This window comes from Heterobasidion irregulare, assembly GCF_000320585.1.
Source record: "Heterobasidion irregulare TC 32-1 unplaced genomic scaffold scaffold_02, whole genome shotgun sequence".
NCBI lineage: Eukaryota > Fungi > Basidiomycota > Agaricomycetes > Russulales > Bondarzewiaceae > Heterobasidion > Heterobasidion irregulare.
In genome coordinates this window covers 3,413,765-3,430,207 of record NW_009258198.1, presented here as the reverse complement: position 1 = coordinate 3,430,207, position 16,443 = coordinate 3,413,765, and the positions used below count along the sequence as shown (strand labels likewise).

General features: G+C 49.0%; 6 protein-coding genes across 6 annotated transcripts; 4 read left to right on the top strand and 2 right to left on the bottom strand.

Annotated features, from left to right (window-relative positions):
* Positions 1-412: 412 nt before the first annotated feature.
* Positions 413-1,584, top strand: HETIRDRAFT_230432 (uncharacterized protein; the record flags this gene model as incomplete). The annotated part of the gene is made up of 7 exons (XM_009544835.1): positions 413-473; positions 526-647; positions 710-868; positions 980-1,058; positions 1,115-1,264; positions 1,296-1,483; positions 1,546-1,584. Coding segments are annotated over 7 exons (798 nt in total), but the record flags the coding sequence as incomplete, so codon positions are not given.
* A 1,248-nt stretch (positions 1,585-2,832) lies between these two features.
* Positions 2,833-3,333, top strand: HETIRDRAFT_100125 (uncharacterized protein; the record flags this gene model as incomplete). The annotated part of the gene is made up of 2 exons (XM_009544834.1): positions 2,833-3,201; positions 3,250-3,333. 2 exons carry the CDS (start codon positions 2,833-2,835, stop codon positions 3,331-3,333), a joined length of 453 nt encoding a protein of 150 aa, XP_009543129.1.
* A 693-nt stretch (positions 3,334-4,026) lies between these two features.
* On the top strand, positions 4,027-4,596 carry HETIRDRAFT_407983 (uncharacterized protein). The gene is made up of 3 exons (XM_009544833.1): positions 4,027-4,180; positions 4,231-4,379; positions 4,443-4,596. Exons 1-3 carry the CDS (start codon positions 4,051-4,053, stop codon positions 4,485-4,487), a joined length of 324 nt encoding a protein of 107 aa, XP_009543128.1. The 5' UTR covers positions 4,027-4,050; the 3' UTR covers positions 4,488-4,596.
* Positions 4,597-4,684: 88 nt separating this feature from the next.
* Positions 4,685-6,205, bottom strand: HETIRDRAFT_154123 (mitochondrial carrier protein). Its single transcript, XM_009544832.1, has 7 exons — positions 6,069-6,205; positions 5,912-5,982; positions 5,609-5,853; positions 5,529-5,550; positions 5,320-5,475; positions 5,013-5,267; positions 4,685-4,944 (listed from the first exon to the last, which is right to left on the bottom strand). Exons 1-7 carry the CDS (start codon positions 6,136-6,138, stop codon positions 4,864-4,866), a joined length of 900 nt encoding a protein of 299 aa, XP_009543127.1. The 5' UTR covers positions 6,139-6,205; the 3' UTR covers positions 4,685-4,863.
* A 220-nt stretch (positions 6,206-6,425) lies between these two features.
* On the bottom strand, positions 6,426-14,565 carry HETIRDRAFT_310684 (uncharacterized protein; the record flags this gene model as incomplete). The annotated part of the gene is made up of 24 exons (XM_009544831.1): positions 6,426-6,590; positions 6,655-6,710; positions 6,770-8,221; positions 8,284-8,353; positions 8,409-8,871; positions 8,924-9,099; positions 9,166-9,447; positions 9,499-9,615; positions 9,665-9,898; positions 9,947-10,094; positions 10,151-10,292; positions 10,348-10,407; positions 10,466-10,547; positions 10,605-10,733; positions 10,812-11,677; positions 11,731-11,861; positions 11,917-12,768; positions 12,827-13,366; positions 13,415-13,594; positions 13,645-13,694; positions 13,802-13,864; positions 13,920-13,943; positions 13,996-14,013; positions 14,065-14,565. 24 exons carry the CDS (start codon positions 14,563-14,565, stop codon positions 6,426-6,428), a joined length of 6,801 nt encoding a protein of 2,266 aa, XP_009543126.1.
* Positions 14,566-15,180: 615 nt separating this feature from the next.
* Positions 15,181-16,237, top strand: HETIRDRAFT_308637 (uncharacterized protein; the record flags this gene model as incomplete). The annotated part of the gene is made up of 3 exons (XM_009544830.1): positions 15,181-15,440; positions 15,500-15,707; positions 15,758-16,237. The coding sequence occupies 3 exons, from the start codon at positions 15,181-15,183 to the stop codon at positions 16,235-16,237; spliced, it is 948 nt and encodes a 315-aa protein (XP_009543125.1).
* Between the last annotated feature and the right edge of the window lie 206 nt (positions 16,238-16,443).

The following is a 16,443-nucleotide window of genomic DNA, read 5'->3' as shown; positions in this document are numbered from 1 at the left end:
CGCCTCGTGCTTGCGGTAATTGATCGCCCATTCGTTTGAAGTACAGTAATCTAGATCAGTGAGACAATGTCAAGCATCTTGCACCCCCGATCTTTGCAAGGACTGCCAAGAAGAATAATTTCCATGGTCCCCAAAATGCAGCGACCTCAACCAGTCCACAGCCATCCTCAGCACATGAAGTCTAGACAGGACAATGAAGCGGGTATCATTCCGCCGAGGAAGGCCGTACTTATGTAAGTCTGGTTAGCATTATTGCCTTCCGAGCGCTGAGCACGAGTCTTAGCACCACTGCCTAACTGCCCACATCATCTTGACGACAGCCTTTCTTCTCCTTTCTTACCTCGACGCTTGAGCATTTCATGGACGAGATGCCCAATCTTTCCCAAACTCACTGATATCACACAATTTCTTCATGGGCATACCGCTTGACAAGGCAGAGCTTCTTGCGCTCTTTCTCGAGACTCTTGTCTATGGTATGCACTTCCGACTGGCCACATCAACGCCGCCTCTCACTCTTTCATCAAGGCATATTCTTTACCCTGTGCTGCATCACATGTATAGTTCTCGCCTCCGTCCACCATGGCGGTACACACTCTCGCAAAATCATCATGCCCACAGCCTTCCTCATGCTTGCTCTCGCGACCGCCGTCAGTCCCAACCCGTCGCGCCTCGATCCCTCGTCATAGGTTCTCATCTATACATCTCATAGCACCTCATCATCGACTTCATACGCGCTGCGCATGCCTTCATTACTCTTGGTTCACCTTCAGGGGCAGCTATTGAATACTTCGGCGAAGTTTCCGACGGCCTATTCTTAGCCAAATCGCTGTTGTATCTTTTTCAAACTCTAGCGGGTGACAGCATCATCGTACGTGCCCTTATCTGAAATCAGTGCTTCACGAGCCATTTTATGATAGCGGGTCGTTTCGTCTTCCTCTAAGAAGCAAGGAGAGTTGTCAATGATGATAAGCGTGTGTAGATCTGGCGCTGCTATATAGTAACAAATCGTCGGCCGATGCTCATCGCATTACCGCTGATCGCATTTATTGGAGATATTGGTACGCACCCTCCAAGTCACTTTTGAATTGAAGTCTTAATGTCAATCAACAAAAAGTCTTTGGTTGCATTATCGTTGCGCGCATGATACGAGCTCCTGATGGTGCGACTATATTTTCGGTACTACGAGGAAGCTTTGCGGCGTATACAAGCATGACACTTGCAATCACAGCCTATTGCACAGGCGAGCGACCCTCACGATCCCTCTGTAAAGGCATAGCTGATGTCTTCTACCCTAGGCGCAATCTGCTGGCGCATATATCAACCAAGCAGGGAATGGGGTGGAGTGCGCACGCTACTCCCTGTGCTGATGGCGATCATCGAAAGCGGCGCTCTTTACACTGCAGGAGTGCTCACCACGCTCATCCTTTTCTTGATCGAATCCAATGCGCAATTTGCAGCGCTCGATCTGCTCATGCCTTTAGTCGTCAGTAATTTTTGTCTACCTCTTGACGACCATTTCGATGACGCGGCGAGGCGGGTTGGTAGGGCGTGGTATACTGCTTAATCATTCTTCAAATACGCTACCAGACGTATCTTCTGGATAACAACACGGACACATCCGATCTACCGCGCGATAATAACATCGGCAACAGGCGTAGGCGCCTGGTATTGTATTCGTCGATGCGATTTTGGCACGAGACGGCGATGGGGGACAGGGACGAGCGGAGTGTGACGGCAGATGGCGGACCTGGACGAAGTGTTGAAGTGGAGCTTGATGCGGGAAGGAAAAAGAGAAGGGAGCATGATGAAGAAGCCACAGAGACGAGAGAAGGCAGGTCCGGGAACGTGCCAAGCGAGGGGCGGAAACGAGGAGCAGGGTCTATGTAAGGACGGCGTTAAACTTGCAGCTATGACCTCATTTTTTCTTGTTATTGACGAGAGTCGGCTGCGTGGGTTTCCCCCGATTGAAAGAGTGAGGCAATGTCCTTGCAAGTTCCCACTGCTATGCGTTGACTTCATATAGGTGAGTTTTTATACCATGCATGTGGACATTGTCGAGGACAGTGCATTCGAATCCCTCCGACGCCCTTATGACGATAGGTTCGGCAGTTTAGTATGTAGAATCCATCGGGATGATCGGAAACGCTCTGTGAGTAGTGCTAACCAAGTATCCACATTCTTGACTAAGTACAGATCTTCTGGCGTAATCGCAATGATAAGCCTGGCAAGTATGTCGTCGCTCACGTACATCCGCTTTTCTCTCGCCGCAACACAACATCAAACCCTTCTTCAAGTCCATATTATCTTGCAAGGACCGATGAGCTCCAGAAGATTCATTGCGGACGCGAGGAGCAAATCGTAGAACTTGATCTAACGGGACGTCGGTTTGTCTCACCTTCGTATTCGGCGCTTGGACTCCGGCCAGCTCGGCCAGCCCCCTTTTGTACGCGTATATTGCAAAATGCAGTGGCCTCACTGAATACTTCACGGAGGGGACAGTTCAAGTTCGAGCATTCGGCACATATGTAAATCGTAAATCCCGAAATTTCAATTGCGAACAAACTGACATTTTATTCGTGCACACTGTAGGCCTTAATAAAGCCACCGCTTCGATTTATCCTCTTGAGATTTGATCATGGCATTGTCGCTTGCTCCTGCATTTTAGCTCGTACGTTGTCTTATGACTCGTTGCAGTGGCGTCGTTTTTGTCAACAATCACAAATTGACGCTATTGCCACCAGCAGATACTCCGCATGTAATGCCACATCTTTCTCTATCTTACCTTGTCTCCCTGTGAAGGCATCTATATACTGCGGCGCCGCTTTCCTCATCATGCCTGTCGGCCACGCTTTACCACTTACTTTCTATGCCAAACTCCAAAAAATCCTGCGGCGCAACGCTAACAGCACTAGAGAAATTCTACGGTCTCGGCCATGGAGACATTTCCCGCCCAACGCCCAAGTACAGACCGATCTGAATCTTGGAACAGAACTTGATACTATTGATCTAGACTTTGATGTCGATGACGAATGCGACGACTGTGGCTTGGTCAATCTGAGTTCCTCGACACCTCTCAAGATAATGACAATACCTGATACTGCCCCTGCTCAACGACATCTGAGGAACATTATCCAATATCCTGCCGGGGATGGACGAGAGGAAGGATCTTCAACTCAAATACAGGCCCATAGTGCTCAGGTAGTAGGCGTACTTCATCCACACTTCAAACGATGTTCTGACATTCCTCAGTCTCTATCTTGTGACGCTATGGACTCCCCTCCTCTCTGGGAGGAATTCGAACAACCCTACTCCGGTTCGCCGGAGGAAGCATAGATCTCGTCGCCGTACTCAATCCGTTCACTAAGCCCACTCTCCACTCGTTCTTGACAGCATGCGCAAGGCTGTGGTTTGTTACCCATCGTTCTAGACCAGGTTATACACAATATAGGAGGGAACACCAACCCTATTGAAAGCATTAGGTACGTTCCTTCTACGTTGACTAAGTATGACCTTTTCACTCATGCTTTGTGTCAACCTCAGGACTGTTGACACAGCCCCCATCACCTCCTCTTTGATTCCATCTTTGGCCTCTTCAATTCTGCTCTTACGATGACGCTCCCATGTACCGTATCTCACAATAATTCAGCCCGGGTTCAAAGCCGTATGTCGACTTGAGAAGATTTTTTTGTCTCATTCTGAACAGTTAAACCAGGCAAGACTAGACAACCAACGATATGGTTTGACTTAGTTATGCGCTGTGGTGTAATAACTTACCTGTTCGAGACATGCGCATGATTTTCAGAGAGTATCAACCTGTATCAACCAAGGTATCATATATCAACACTTGAATTTCCGAATCAGGCCATCCATTGTCATCTACCGACTTGATCTTCCCTACTGCAAGCAATCAATTACTAGCGCTCCAAGAACTTGTTTCGTTGTCCGATGCGGTCATAGACCGCTGACCTCGGATCACCTCCCCACATATAATTACTGATCTCAGGCGCGACACTTTGCCTCAGTATTTTCACCCTTTACACTGTTCAAGAGATGGCAGCCAAGCAGACGTTCATAATCTGGGCCCCCGATTACACCGCGGAGGACGTTCTACCTCGTCGTCAATCTTTACTACAGAAGCATCTGGAAGGTATATACGCGCTCGCAGCGAAAGGCTGGTTTAGTGCGTGTTCAATCCTTGCAGTTTGCTCTAATTTACTCAACGTATCGCAGAGTCTGGAGGCTATACTGTCACACCTGAGACGACGACGAACCCAGTTCCAGAGAGGAAGGTGACAGGTTCGATGTTGATAGTAGAGGATGAAAGCGTTGAGGCTGTCAGAAAGCTTATCGAGGTTGACTGTTACTGGACGGAGAACATCGTGAGTAAATTGTTCAAAGTCACATATCCGATTCCCTAGTCTAACTGACGTTGGGGTGCAAAGTGGGATCATGAAAAGCTTGAGATTAGGCCATACTTTTCTGCTTGAGGGGGAGTAATCCGGTACGGCGATGGCCTGATTGAGGGTTCTTGTATGAATAAATAATCAGACGTTACATATACCCACTAGTCTCCGAGGTCAGACCTAGACCTAGCCGCACGGGCATCGTGATTCAAGCCTGAATTGAATAAACGCAACACCAGGAGCGTGCGTGGGGCAAGACTTCTCGTCATCTCTCCGCAGTTGGAATCGCAAGCGAAACTATATTAGGCTCCGAGTAATCGATTAGTATGATATCTTGAGTGGGGCGTGAGCGAGAGACAAGGTGGAAATGACGTAAGAAACTCTATAGATGTCTGCTTGCGCAACAACAGATAATGGGAACCTCGTAAAGACCGTCGATCGTTGAGCGAACGTGGGCATCTCAGACGTAATTTGCAAACAAAGGGATGAGGGACTGGGCGATCGTGTAACTGAAGACGAGTTTAGGACCTACGACCAGGATCTGCACCATCGGTCATCAGCGAACGCTTTTAAACCATCGAAGTTCGACCCGAAACTAGATGTACATACTTTGGGCGTCAATCCCTTGAACAGTGCTCCAGGACCCTCGTGTTTCATCAGTTCTTTGACAACTGTAACGCCAGACATCTTGTTCTCAAAGTTCACGTTCTGAATACGAGTCTTCACGACGTCCAGAGGGGCAGCGACTGTGATAGATGCGACAGCTCCTGCAATTGATGCAATGAAATTTTGGGTCCAAGTTGCTTTGGAATAGTCGGAAACGCCGAGAACGTAGTCTTTTGTTACCGCCGAAGCGCCGAAGAGCTGCACAGGGACGAATAAATAACTGAAGGCTATAGATTGTGACTGAGCTCACGGCGAAAGATCCGGGGGCATTGCGCGCCATTGTCCAGCCCCAGCCTCTGTACAATGTTGTCCCCTCTTCGAGAAAAATTTTGATGACTCCGCGACCACGGAAGGCCTCAGGATTCACTTGGCGCTTGATCTTGAGAGCGTCCAGGGGGAGCAAGACCTTTCAAGCACAGTAAGGTCAGCAGGCGGTGTAGAACCGACCGATGAACTCACCACTTCACCGATACCTGTCAAACTGAGCGTCCATTGTGAGAATCCGGTAAGCGCACACTCAAAGGAACACAATGACTCACCTTCCGGCTGTCGCCTGCATGATGCTTTTTCCCTTTCGCTCACCGAAGGCGCTGGTGAAACTCTCTTTGTAGTGTCGATTAAGAAGGTCATTGAACCAAGGCTGTCCACCGAACTTGTATATCCGTTGTGAGATTTTATAGCCTGCAGCGTAGCCGAGACCGGGAAACAAAGAGAGCATTTTCCGATTGAGGGGAGCTGTGGCCTGGTCTCGGAATATAATAGAAGAAATTGTTGCTGAAGAAGCCTATTACCATGGAAGAAAATGCGTGAGATGTAGGCTGTATACCGATGGTGCGACGTACCTTAGCCTTGTTGCTCATTAGTCGCTTGGCAATAGTGTCGACCGGATGGAATACGAGCAGTTCAGCGACGCCTAAACATCATTCGGTGAAGCCAATCATAGCGTATAGCAGTATGAGGACACTGCACATGCTGACGTCGCAGTTGTGGGGCACGCACCAGAAGTCCCTGAACCGAGAACGCGTGCAGTCCCGGACTCCTTCCCTTTACCGGTCATCGAAGGGGACATTTTACAGGAAAGTGGAAAATGGCGGAAGGGATATGGAGGGAGGACTGTAAGAGGTTGAGAGACTGCCTCGCTGAAAATAGACCAAATTTGCCCCCAGCATTGATGAGGTAAGCCGACTGATATAAGTGCCTTACAGAGTTGTCGCGTCGGCATGAATTCAGCCACTCAAGGGTATGGACCAGATGTGGAAAGCCATCCCCTCCGCTTCTACACCCAAATGATGCTGATATAGCCCACAATGCCATACAGTTTACTGCACGTTTACGGAGTCCACGCATCTATCTACATCACGCCCCGTGAGCCCAAGCCCAAGGGCTGTTTGCCGATCCCTGCTGCCGAGCAATTTCTTCATATTCTGCTGCGCGGGTATTTGAGCTGTTCAGATTATGGCGAGATCCTCCGATCGGAGCTTGACATTCTGGACACCTGGCCTCTTCCATCGCACCGCCGCACTAAAGCATTCATTAAAAAAAGTCAGTCGGTGGCTTTTGAAAGCCATGTGATTGAAGGACTTACTTCGCCAATGACAAACGTATGACCGTTCTGGCAGTTATAGAAGTGGCCACGATGTGCTGGATAACAATGATGTTAGTCTAATAGTGGTTGTCAGCACAGCTACTTGCAGACGCACAGAATCCAAACGCTTTGACTACATCAGCCATCTCCTGGATCGACAATGGCTGATAACCTCGGTCTGTCATGAGATGTGTCCCAAGCTCCGTATATTCCTGGACGTATCTCTCTGCCTTTCGTCCACAGTTAATTTCAAACCACTTGAGTTCCTCGCCAAGAACCTTCAGCGAATTTGACGGTCGGCTCCGGATGTACGATGTCTCTACGTTCCGCAAGAACTCACGGGCAGCGTTGGCACGCGCGCTTACCATATTCACCAGCTGCTTGCGCTCTCCATCGTCAAGGCGTCCGGTCCTGGCCAGGCTATCTCGTGCCCTCAGAATCATTAGACGGAATTTCTCGAACTCGGAACGAAGGACGTATATGGCCGACCGGGCTGCAAGCCTAGATGCGGACGACCTCTCTGCAACGACGAGAGCCTTTTGCGAATCATTTAGGCAAGAATCATAGATGAATGCTGTAAACGAATTCCAAAGTTCCTTGTGATGCTTGACATCTTTGTCGTCGGAAATTGTAGCAAGGCTTTCAACGCGACTCTGAGAAATTTCTGCCAGCATGAACCTAAGCTCAAGGGAAAGAAGGAACGCCTCCACCTGAAAACGAGTGTCTGCTTTGTGAGGCGGTTGTCCAATCTTCTTATTGACTTCGATCATCGCCAGCGGCTCAGGGGCGTCAGTGGCTCTGGCAGAGTCCACTGCGATCACTGCAAGTTCGAGACGGTACAGAGTAGACAGGGCTGCTTCATAAGCACGGATATGAGGGCCGCGAGTTGTGGCCACAGCAGAGACCTTTCGGTATGCCTTGACGATACCATTAACGACGGCTGTCCAACTACTAGCCTCCTGGGTACCAAACCCATGAGTTGAGATCATTTTTTCTTGCGAAAAGAGGATGTGGGGAAGAGGTTCATCCTCTCGACCGCATTGACTATCGCGAATCTTCGCCAACCGGTCAGAGTTTGTCAGATCCCAAGGGACCACCTGCGGCTTGATTTCCTTTGCTTTAGATTTGAGAGATTGGAGCCTTGACTGTAACATTTGAACCTCAGGGCTCACTTCCTCCAAGGAATGTGACATTGTGCTCGCAACGTTCTGTTCGAGTATGTCGAGATTAGCACGTTTCGTAACACGGCCGTATCGCAAAGCTGAGATTGGCCCGCGACATGTGGGGCATGACGGCGGGGATTGATAGTTGATGGGCGGGGATTTGGTACTTGTGTAGCGACCGACACCGTCCGTCTCGTAGAATTCCGACATTCGGCAGTGTCCGTCAAGAGTTTCAACCGTGAATGTGTGTCCGCAAAGTAGACTGATGAGGCGCTCGCTCGTGTCCGCGGAAGTGGTATCGATATCCGCCAGTGTGCGTTGCATGATGAAATCTACGATATAATTTTTCTGATCATCGGGAAGACAAATGACACACGTCTGTATGTCACAAGGTTCTCCGCAGACTGTATGGTCCAGAAGGAGTGTCAGCGAACGATGATAGCTCGCGTGAGTATGATAAACAGACCAGAAGGACAAGGATGGCCACATGACAACTGATGTGTACATGGCTGGTCGCACGGGAGACGGGAGCATATCTTTACAGCTTTGATGAGAAATATATTTATATATGAAGGGTTGAGGAATGCATACCGAGCCGCAAGAAACCGAGCAGGACATATGAGCACAGGTCCAATCGCATGGTTCCATGCACGGTGGGCAAGGCTGCCAACAGGGCAATGTACAGGCGTGGTGCGAGCAGGTTTGACGACATTGTCCCGCACACATCGAGTTACAGTCGTGATTCTGCGAGCATGCTAATCCACAGTTGTGTTGACAGTAAAGCAGCCGCTCGCAGGGATGCTCAACGTGAGAGGTTCGAGTAATGATACCGACGAAATTATCAGGAAGAGATGGCCTCGTCACTTGTTGACAATCGGAGCACTTCGATCTGCATGACCTCGAACAGCACAACATCGTACCCCCACACAATTCCTGGCAGACAGCTTTGCGAGGATCCTGATGACAGGAAACGGACAAGGAGTGTCCGCATGAAGGTAGCTTTTTGACAACCTTCTGCTCACACTGGACTAAGGTCAAATTCTCGAGCGAGTGACTTTGTGAGGAAAATGTCAAAAAAGGGTCATGCAGGTTGATTGATTGCTTACCATGGAACTCGTTTAGCCGTATGTCCACAAGGTAGAACGACATTATATATAGGAAACTGGCATTTCCCGCAATCCTCCGAGCAACGAAGAGGGCATGGGTGTCTTCGTATACATGGCGTGCGCGTACACGGCTCGTCACATATCATCCCCCGGTGGCCATCAAAATCTGGATGACACTAACACATGATAAACTTAGTTGCAGGTCATCGTGGTAGACAACGCAGTGAAAAGCCTCGACATACCACAGATTGACATATGTGCCCACAGGGAAGGCGAACTTTGCAAGGAAGGAGGCAGCCTCCCTCAGGTGCGACTGTACTCAGCAATTTTGGACTTGCCACGATCTGGGCTTGTTTAGGATGCCGAGGACAGACGATTGGAAATCCCTGTCCAACTTGCTCTCGGTCTTCCATTTCATCAAGGATTTTCCCCCAAGTTTTGTTTTGACGGAGATTGGAGGCATTACCTAGAATGAACAGACCATGTTTTGCTCTTGAGAGGGCGACGTTGATCCGGTTGGAGCTCTGGAAATGAACTAATCAGTTCGTGCGACATCAATTCAGATTGTGGCATACCTTCAGAAACCCGATAGAAGATGAATCTCCCTCGAAAGATCCCGAATTTCTTACCAGAGAAACTATGACGATTTTTGCCTCTTCTCCTTGAAATGTATCCACCGTACCTAGTCGGATCTATGCTCTGGTTAAGTGACCAGGATTGAGCATTGTCTGAAATACTTACATGGTTGGCCACAGACACATTCTCAGACTGTCTCTCGGCATCCTCGCCAGCACCTTGCTTGCGTAGTTGATCCTCGTCTCTTTCGTCAACGGAGACAGTCAACTTGACATCTCGCAATGCAGCTCGAACTTTCTGTAGTTGGCCGAGGTAAGCGCATAGAACGGCTATGTCGCCTTGACCACTATAGGGCCCTTGTTTGAGAAGATACATGACTAGATCGCGAGTCATCTCAACCTGCGTCACCATTAGGTACATCGTAACGCTTCATGAACGTGTTCATACCTCGAACGCATTGAACTTTGATACAGAGTCGGCTTCCCCGTTTTCTTTATACGTATGCGTGAAAAAGAAGACATCCTTCTGCATACCTACCACGGAAGGGTAAGAATGCACGATAGCATTGTCCTCCAAGTTATTATACAAGATAGTCCTACAACATCATTAGCAAGTACAGTGATGGATCCCGCATTGCAAAGTAATGCATACCGTATAAAGTGGGAGATGCTGGGTCTCATTCGCCTCTGCACAAGAATTTGAGACATCGGCATTCCGTTATCGGCAAGCCTCTCCATGAGTGATCGGTCGAATTTGTAGAGTTCTCGACCAGTATCACTATCCATGGACAGCGCTGACGGCCAACAAGATCAGGGTTTGAAATTTTTTTGAAATAATATGATACGAACCATAAGTTGTGAGCGTCGGCCGCAACTGTTGGGGATCACCGATGCAGATTATGTGTTCAACTAACAAGTCTGTGGTTAATATCGTAGCACTGGTGGGCATGAGATAATGTATCATTACCTGAAGGGACAAGCGAGGCGATGATATGCGACTCAAGAACCTGGCCTGCCTCCTCGACCATGAGAACTTTCGGGCGAATTGCCTGGAAATTACGGGGAGTCAACGGGATTCTGGAACTTTATTTCGGTTGCTAACATACCGTAAGTAATGAAATCAGCTTTGCAGCCCCTGTTGTAATATAGGTTCGATATAGAATAATTCGCAGCGCCGTAGCGATTAGAGAAAAAAATACTGGCCTGTCGTTGTACATCCAATCAAGGCTGTTTGGCTGAGCAATTGTTGCCGCACCTATGTAAAGCAAACATCAGCCTGCACTGCAACTAAAATACCAGAGAATGAAACATACTTGGTCTCTCGCGTCATTGTATCTTTTACACGCTTCCCTGTACCGGGCACGCAGCATCTCAAACTCGGAGATGTTGGACTCATAGGCCATCTTACGGATGTCCTCTTCCCACGAGGCCGATAAGCGGTTACGTTCATCTCGTGACATTGACCAGACATTGTCAACATCAACCAGATGATTAGTGAGTCTTCGTGATGACGGGGTGGTAGGAATCAACCCTCCAAAACCTAGTGATTCGAAGAAGGTTAGTCGAGGGTCAGTGATAGGATCAGCTGGTGAGTCTTCTGCCGCAACTTCGTCGGTATGTGCCCGCTTTCTAGACTTGGACTTCTTCCCCTTGGGAGTTTTGGACTGTGTTGGGGGCGGAGGTTGGATAAAATCGAGATCTCCAGCTCGTTTCCAGAAACCATAAGGTCCATTCCGCAATTCAGGATCATTTTCGTCCCTCTGCTTGCGGGATGATGACGCCTCAACTCTTGTCCACTCGCCGTTTGTGGCCTCGTCAGCTCGTATCTGCTCGATCAAATGGGAGATCCAGTAAGGTGGACTTCTCAAAGACTCGGCCTGTTCTGGGTAGTGGATATCAAGAAATTGCTCTAACTTCTCCCACGAGAGGCGGGGGATCTGGATTATCTGGACTATGTTCTGCATATCCTCCTCGATCTCTTTGATGGCAGCATATTCTCGGTGAATAGATCTATCAAGCATAGTTCTGCCCCCCATCTTCTCCAGCTTGCCCAGGTTGTACTCAGCAATACGTTCGTCCGTTGACCGGGATCCCAAACGTACAATGTTGTCGGTAATTTTTGAATCCAAGATCGATGAAATCATGTGGTCCAAAGCATGATTTGTGAATGCAATGAGCACTGGGTAGTCGTTGAATGAACCAAGTTTCAATTATCAGTTGAATTTAACCAACCTATAGGTTTGATTTTAGATGCGAAGAGAACTCGCAATATTTCTTTCCCTGTATAGCTCTGTCCAGAAGGCATGAACGATGCGGAAATAGTCTGTTTCGGTTCAAGGCTCACCTTTCCTGTTCCAGGAGGCCTATCATGGGCGAAATTGAGATGATGTTCGTTATTGAGTATTGTTCGAAACGCACCCTTGGATGAGTGATACCTCTCTGGTCAGGGCATCCACCATAGCTTCAGCTTGAGACGGGTCAAGATCGCTTGCACGACATAGTTCTTGACGGGCTCGCGCAACAGAAATTTGGTCCTGAGCATTCATACTTTGTATATGCTGTCCCGGTCGAGCCAAAGAGGTGAGATCAAATTTGAAACCAGGTACCCTAGCATATCGAGGAAGGTCGACAGGAACATTCTTTAGAGTTGCATCCTGGGCTATGTAGCGAGAGAATGGGATTGAAGTCGGCTCCACGGTCTGGAGAGTCTCCAAGAATGGGCGAATAGATTCAAACATGATATTATTATCGATCAAGAGGCCGAATTTCGATTTTCCTGACGCAAACTTGTCTTGCCGAAGTGCGGCAAGCTCAATCTCTGCGTCAAAGAATGACACATGGAGCTGGATCCGGTCTGTCAAGGCTTTTGCTGACTCGGCTATGTCAGTTCCCATAGAAGTTATCGTGCCGAGATAGATTTGGGAGCTATTCGATGAAACAAGGACCAGCACCACCAAGCTTCCGTTCTTAAGTCGCTGTGAATGTTCCCAATACTCAGCCCGTTTCTTGGAGGAGGGATCCCGGGCAGGCCCAGGTGGGGCATCGACAGAGAGACCGACAGCAAAGTTTCTCCTTTCAGCTTTCGCAGGAGAGAATTGGACGTTCGTGTACATGTGGAAGAAGACCGAGTCATGACCAGAAGTTTTATATGCTCCTCCATTGTTATCGATGACCTTCTCGAGATTGGTCGGCTTTCGCTTTTGACGGGGTGATGTCCACATTTTCTCAAGGTCCATATGCAAAACAGAGATCGATTGTCGAATAGTATGACTGCAGAGGGTTTGATTAGCATCATACATTCGTGACTCGCAGTCTACAAGTAGCTCACATCAGTTCCTGACGCAGCAACCGGAACTGGATGTCAAGATGCCTCTCCATAGAATTTGCAGGTAAATGGTGGGGAGCTCCCGGAACGAACTTGGGGAGATAAGGCTCGATTGGGGACATGAGCTCTTTGTGTGTAGGGGCAATGCGAATCTTGGCAATATCGGAGAAATCGTTATCGTGACGGACCTGACCACCCTCACGCAGCTCTCCGGGAGGATCGTACGTCTGCCTCAGCCTCGCTATCAAGGCCTCTCGCCGCTGTGCGGCAGACACAGTAGTAGATCGGGCACCGGGCCTGCGTGATTGATCCGCACGTCCTGACTCTCTAAGAACGATCGCCCTAAGACGATGCACATCATCACGGAGCTGGCCAATAGTAAGGATCTTCACATTCTTCGAGGATGATATGATGGGATCTGCGAAACGTGGCGTAGAACTCGAAACAGCGGTAGACCATGTGTCGAACCAAGTCGTGATGTCCTTGACCAAAGACGATATTTGTGGGTGATTTTGAATCGCGCTTTTGAATCGAGAAAAGTACCTACGAACACGTTAATCAGGTGAATGAGATCACATCTGACGAACTTACTGAGATAATACGATTGACAAAGTTTTAAATACCATGACTCCGTCCAGTGTCCCCTTACGTGCAGCCGAGAGGCCGGGTGTGGGGTCTGCCCAGCTCATGGCTTGCATCATGTCCCCAATGCATGTATGTAAATTTGCGTGTATGACATCGTAGTTGTTTTCGATGAGAGTGTAAAGGGCACTGCACTACGTCAATATACTTCGCATCGGATGTGCGAACCTGATACTTACTTGATATTGTGATGAACAGTGCTCCTTAGTACGAGATCCGAAGCGAGATACTAGTTGGGCCAAGGATATTAATACATATATTGCAACATATAATGCAAGAGCATGCCTGAAGAATGGGAAAATACGCGTTCTGAAAGGACAAGACAGAGGAACCCACGCCTGCACGGATAGAGACCGGTTCCCAACGGAGGGCATCTCCAATCCGAAAGAGAGCATTTCCCTGCATTCATAGCGTGAGCACAGAACGAGGGCCATATCTAGCCTGAGATGCTCACGTTGACGATGCTATCAAGAAAAGACTACAAACATAGCGAATCAGTGAACATCCACATCGGACAAAATTTGACATACCTGGGCAGTATCAGCATTCTGTAGAGTCATTCAGATCAAGATGCTAGTACAACTATAGACAAGACGTACCCAGTGTTTGTTACGTGCATCGACACTGGCGAAAATCCGTGCAAATCCTTCCACTTGTAACGGCCTCAAGAATACGAAGTTATTGGGAGTGAACTGCTTGAGATGGTTATGAGCCTCGCTCGGTTTTAAAGTATGCTGCTCATTCCTGACAGATCCGTTGTTGAAAGCGAGGCCTTCTGTGGAGAAGAAATCAGGCGCTTGATCGATGTCATCAGATGGCGCTACGATAGCGCTGGCCTCCACGACATTTGTGTTTGGCTGATGACGGAACGTGCACTCGAAACCACGATTGCATGCACCTGTCGACCAGTAAAAGTTGCATATGCCATTTGGAGCACGCGGCATATTCTGGCGGTGGGCGTGCATGTTTGCTGGACTGTTGTCAGTGGACCGCGAGGAATTATGGTCGTCCGGACCCGAGGTTCCTCGTGACATGCCTCGCTTTGACGAACGAGGCCGTCCGCGATATACATAGTTATTGTCGCTGTTTCTATGAGACATTGAAGTAGAGTTGAGCGAGGTGGTGGCGGTGGTTTCGAAAGAAGAGGCGGCGATATGTGATTTGGACAGGAAGGCGTAAGATCCCAAACAGCGACTCGTGTGTCTAGCGTTCTCTGACGTGAACGAAGGAAGCTTGCACCCATAAATAGAGAGACAGCGCTTACCCCGCTTATCTTCCGTATCTTTGCACCATCTAGAGCATACAGAACGACTGCGCAGCAATCTATCCGTGCGCAGTCATGCATTGTGCTGTTTGAGGTTCTGCGGTAGATTCAGCTGAATGTGCTAGCGCACGCCGTACTACGGCCGGTGTCCTTGATATGGAGATGCGGACGGAAGGCTTACACAGCGGGCAAAGTATCGTGTGTTCAGCTCGAAAGTAGTGGAACATGGTGATTACTTGGTGATTACATGGCCAACTTTCCTTTTTTTTTGGGTAGGTTGGCCGTGTAATCACCCTTTACCGGTTGATTCCATGCTGAACACATCGAACTTTGCCCACGGCGTTACATACTGTATCTGTGTCGAAGTCAGCCAACAACCCGTGGGAAAACGATTTCTTCCAGGCGTCGCTGAACTTCGCTGAGTTTAGTTTGGACGACCCGCCATCTCGAAATGCAGCGACATCTCGCATTCTGGTTTGACGACGGCTCGTTGCTTGTCCCCACTTCCTCTTACATTTGCAAAATTCATGAGCCACTCCTCACACGCCATTCTCCAACCTGCTCCTCATGGATCGTCGTTGCTTCCAGCTCACAGTTCAGCCATCTCTCTAATCATGCCGAATTGTCTATTCCGGTTCTCAACATACCACACGATGCCGGCGTGACACCAGAGGACTTTGAGGTCCTCTTAGAACATCTTTATCACGACACGTGAGTGCATAAAGCGTGTGAGCTCCGACGACATCATCCTCATCTAGGTAGTCCCTCAGCCCTCTCAATCACTCGACCCAATACTCCCGCCTTGCTTCTCTTCTGCGGATATCTTCTCCGAAGCAACTACATATCCCATCGTTGTACTCACAAGTGTGCGCATACCTTGCCTTGATGTTCCCTGGTGGATATGCACCTTTCGCACTTCGACATCCTCAAGAACATCTCATGCAGGCGCTGGAGCTTGCCATGGAATTAGCTATCGATGTAGAGGTGCGTGTCTGCACCTCGTCACTCCCTCCTCATTACTGACGCAGCTGCCCAAGACAAAAAAAGCGATCCTCTACAGCGTAGCAGCGACGACCGACTTCGATCCCACCGGCGCGCACGATCCGGCAGGCCTACAGCTATCCGATCCCACGAAAATCTCGTCCACAGAACCCCATCTCTCCCTCCGGACGCTCCGGATTTGTCATCACCTCCTCTCATCCATTATCTCCGACTTCACACCACTTCTCTTCACTGTCGGCTCCACATCCCATATGGAATGCACTGATGTCCTCGCAGATCGATGGATGTCTGTCGTCATATCTCCCGCACTTGCTGATGGTGGGGTCGGGAAGCCTCTGGAGACGTTGTACAGGATGTCCGAGTGGAATTGGAAGGAAGAGGGGATCTGTGATAGCTGCATTCAGGGCAAGAAAGATGAGTGGGAGATAGAAGCGCGGGCCGTTTGGGAAAAAATGGACGGATGGATCGCTGCGGCCGAGAACGAATTTACTTCCGGCGCAGCTTGAGGGTTGCATTAGGCGAGGTCCAGCATCATATGAAGACGCTCAACTCCTCTTTGTGTTGAATTTTCATTAACAACATCACAAGGTTCTTTCCTTTGTAACATCGAGTAGCCTATTTAAATGACTGAACTTATAGATTCCGAGCTCTGTGTCCATGCCGATGCTGTTATGTACCGTCCGTGAGTTCCTGAGACCTCTTGCATCTTTGA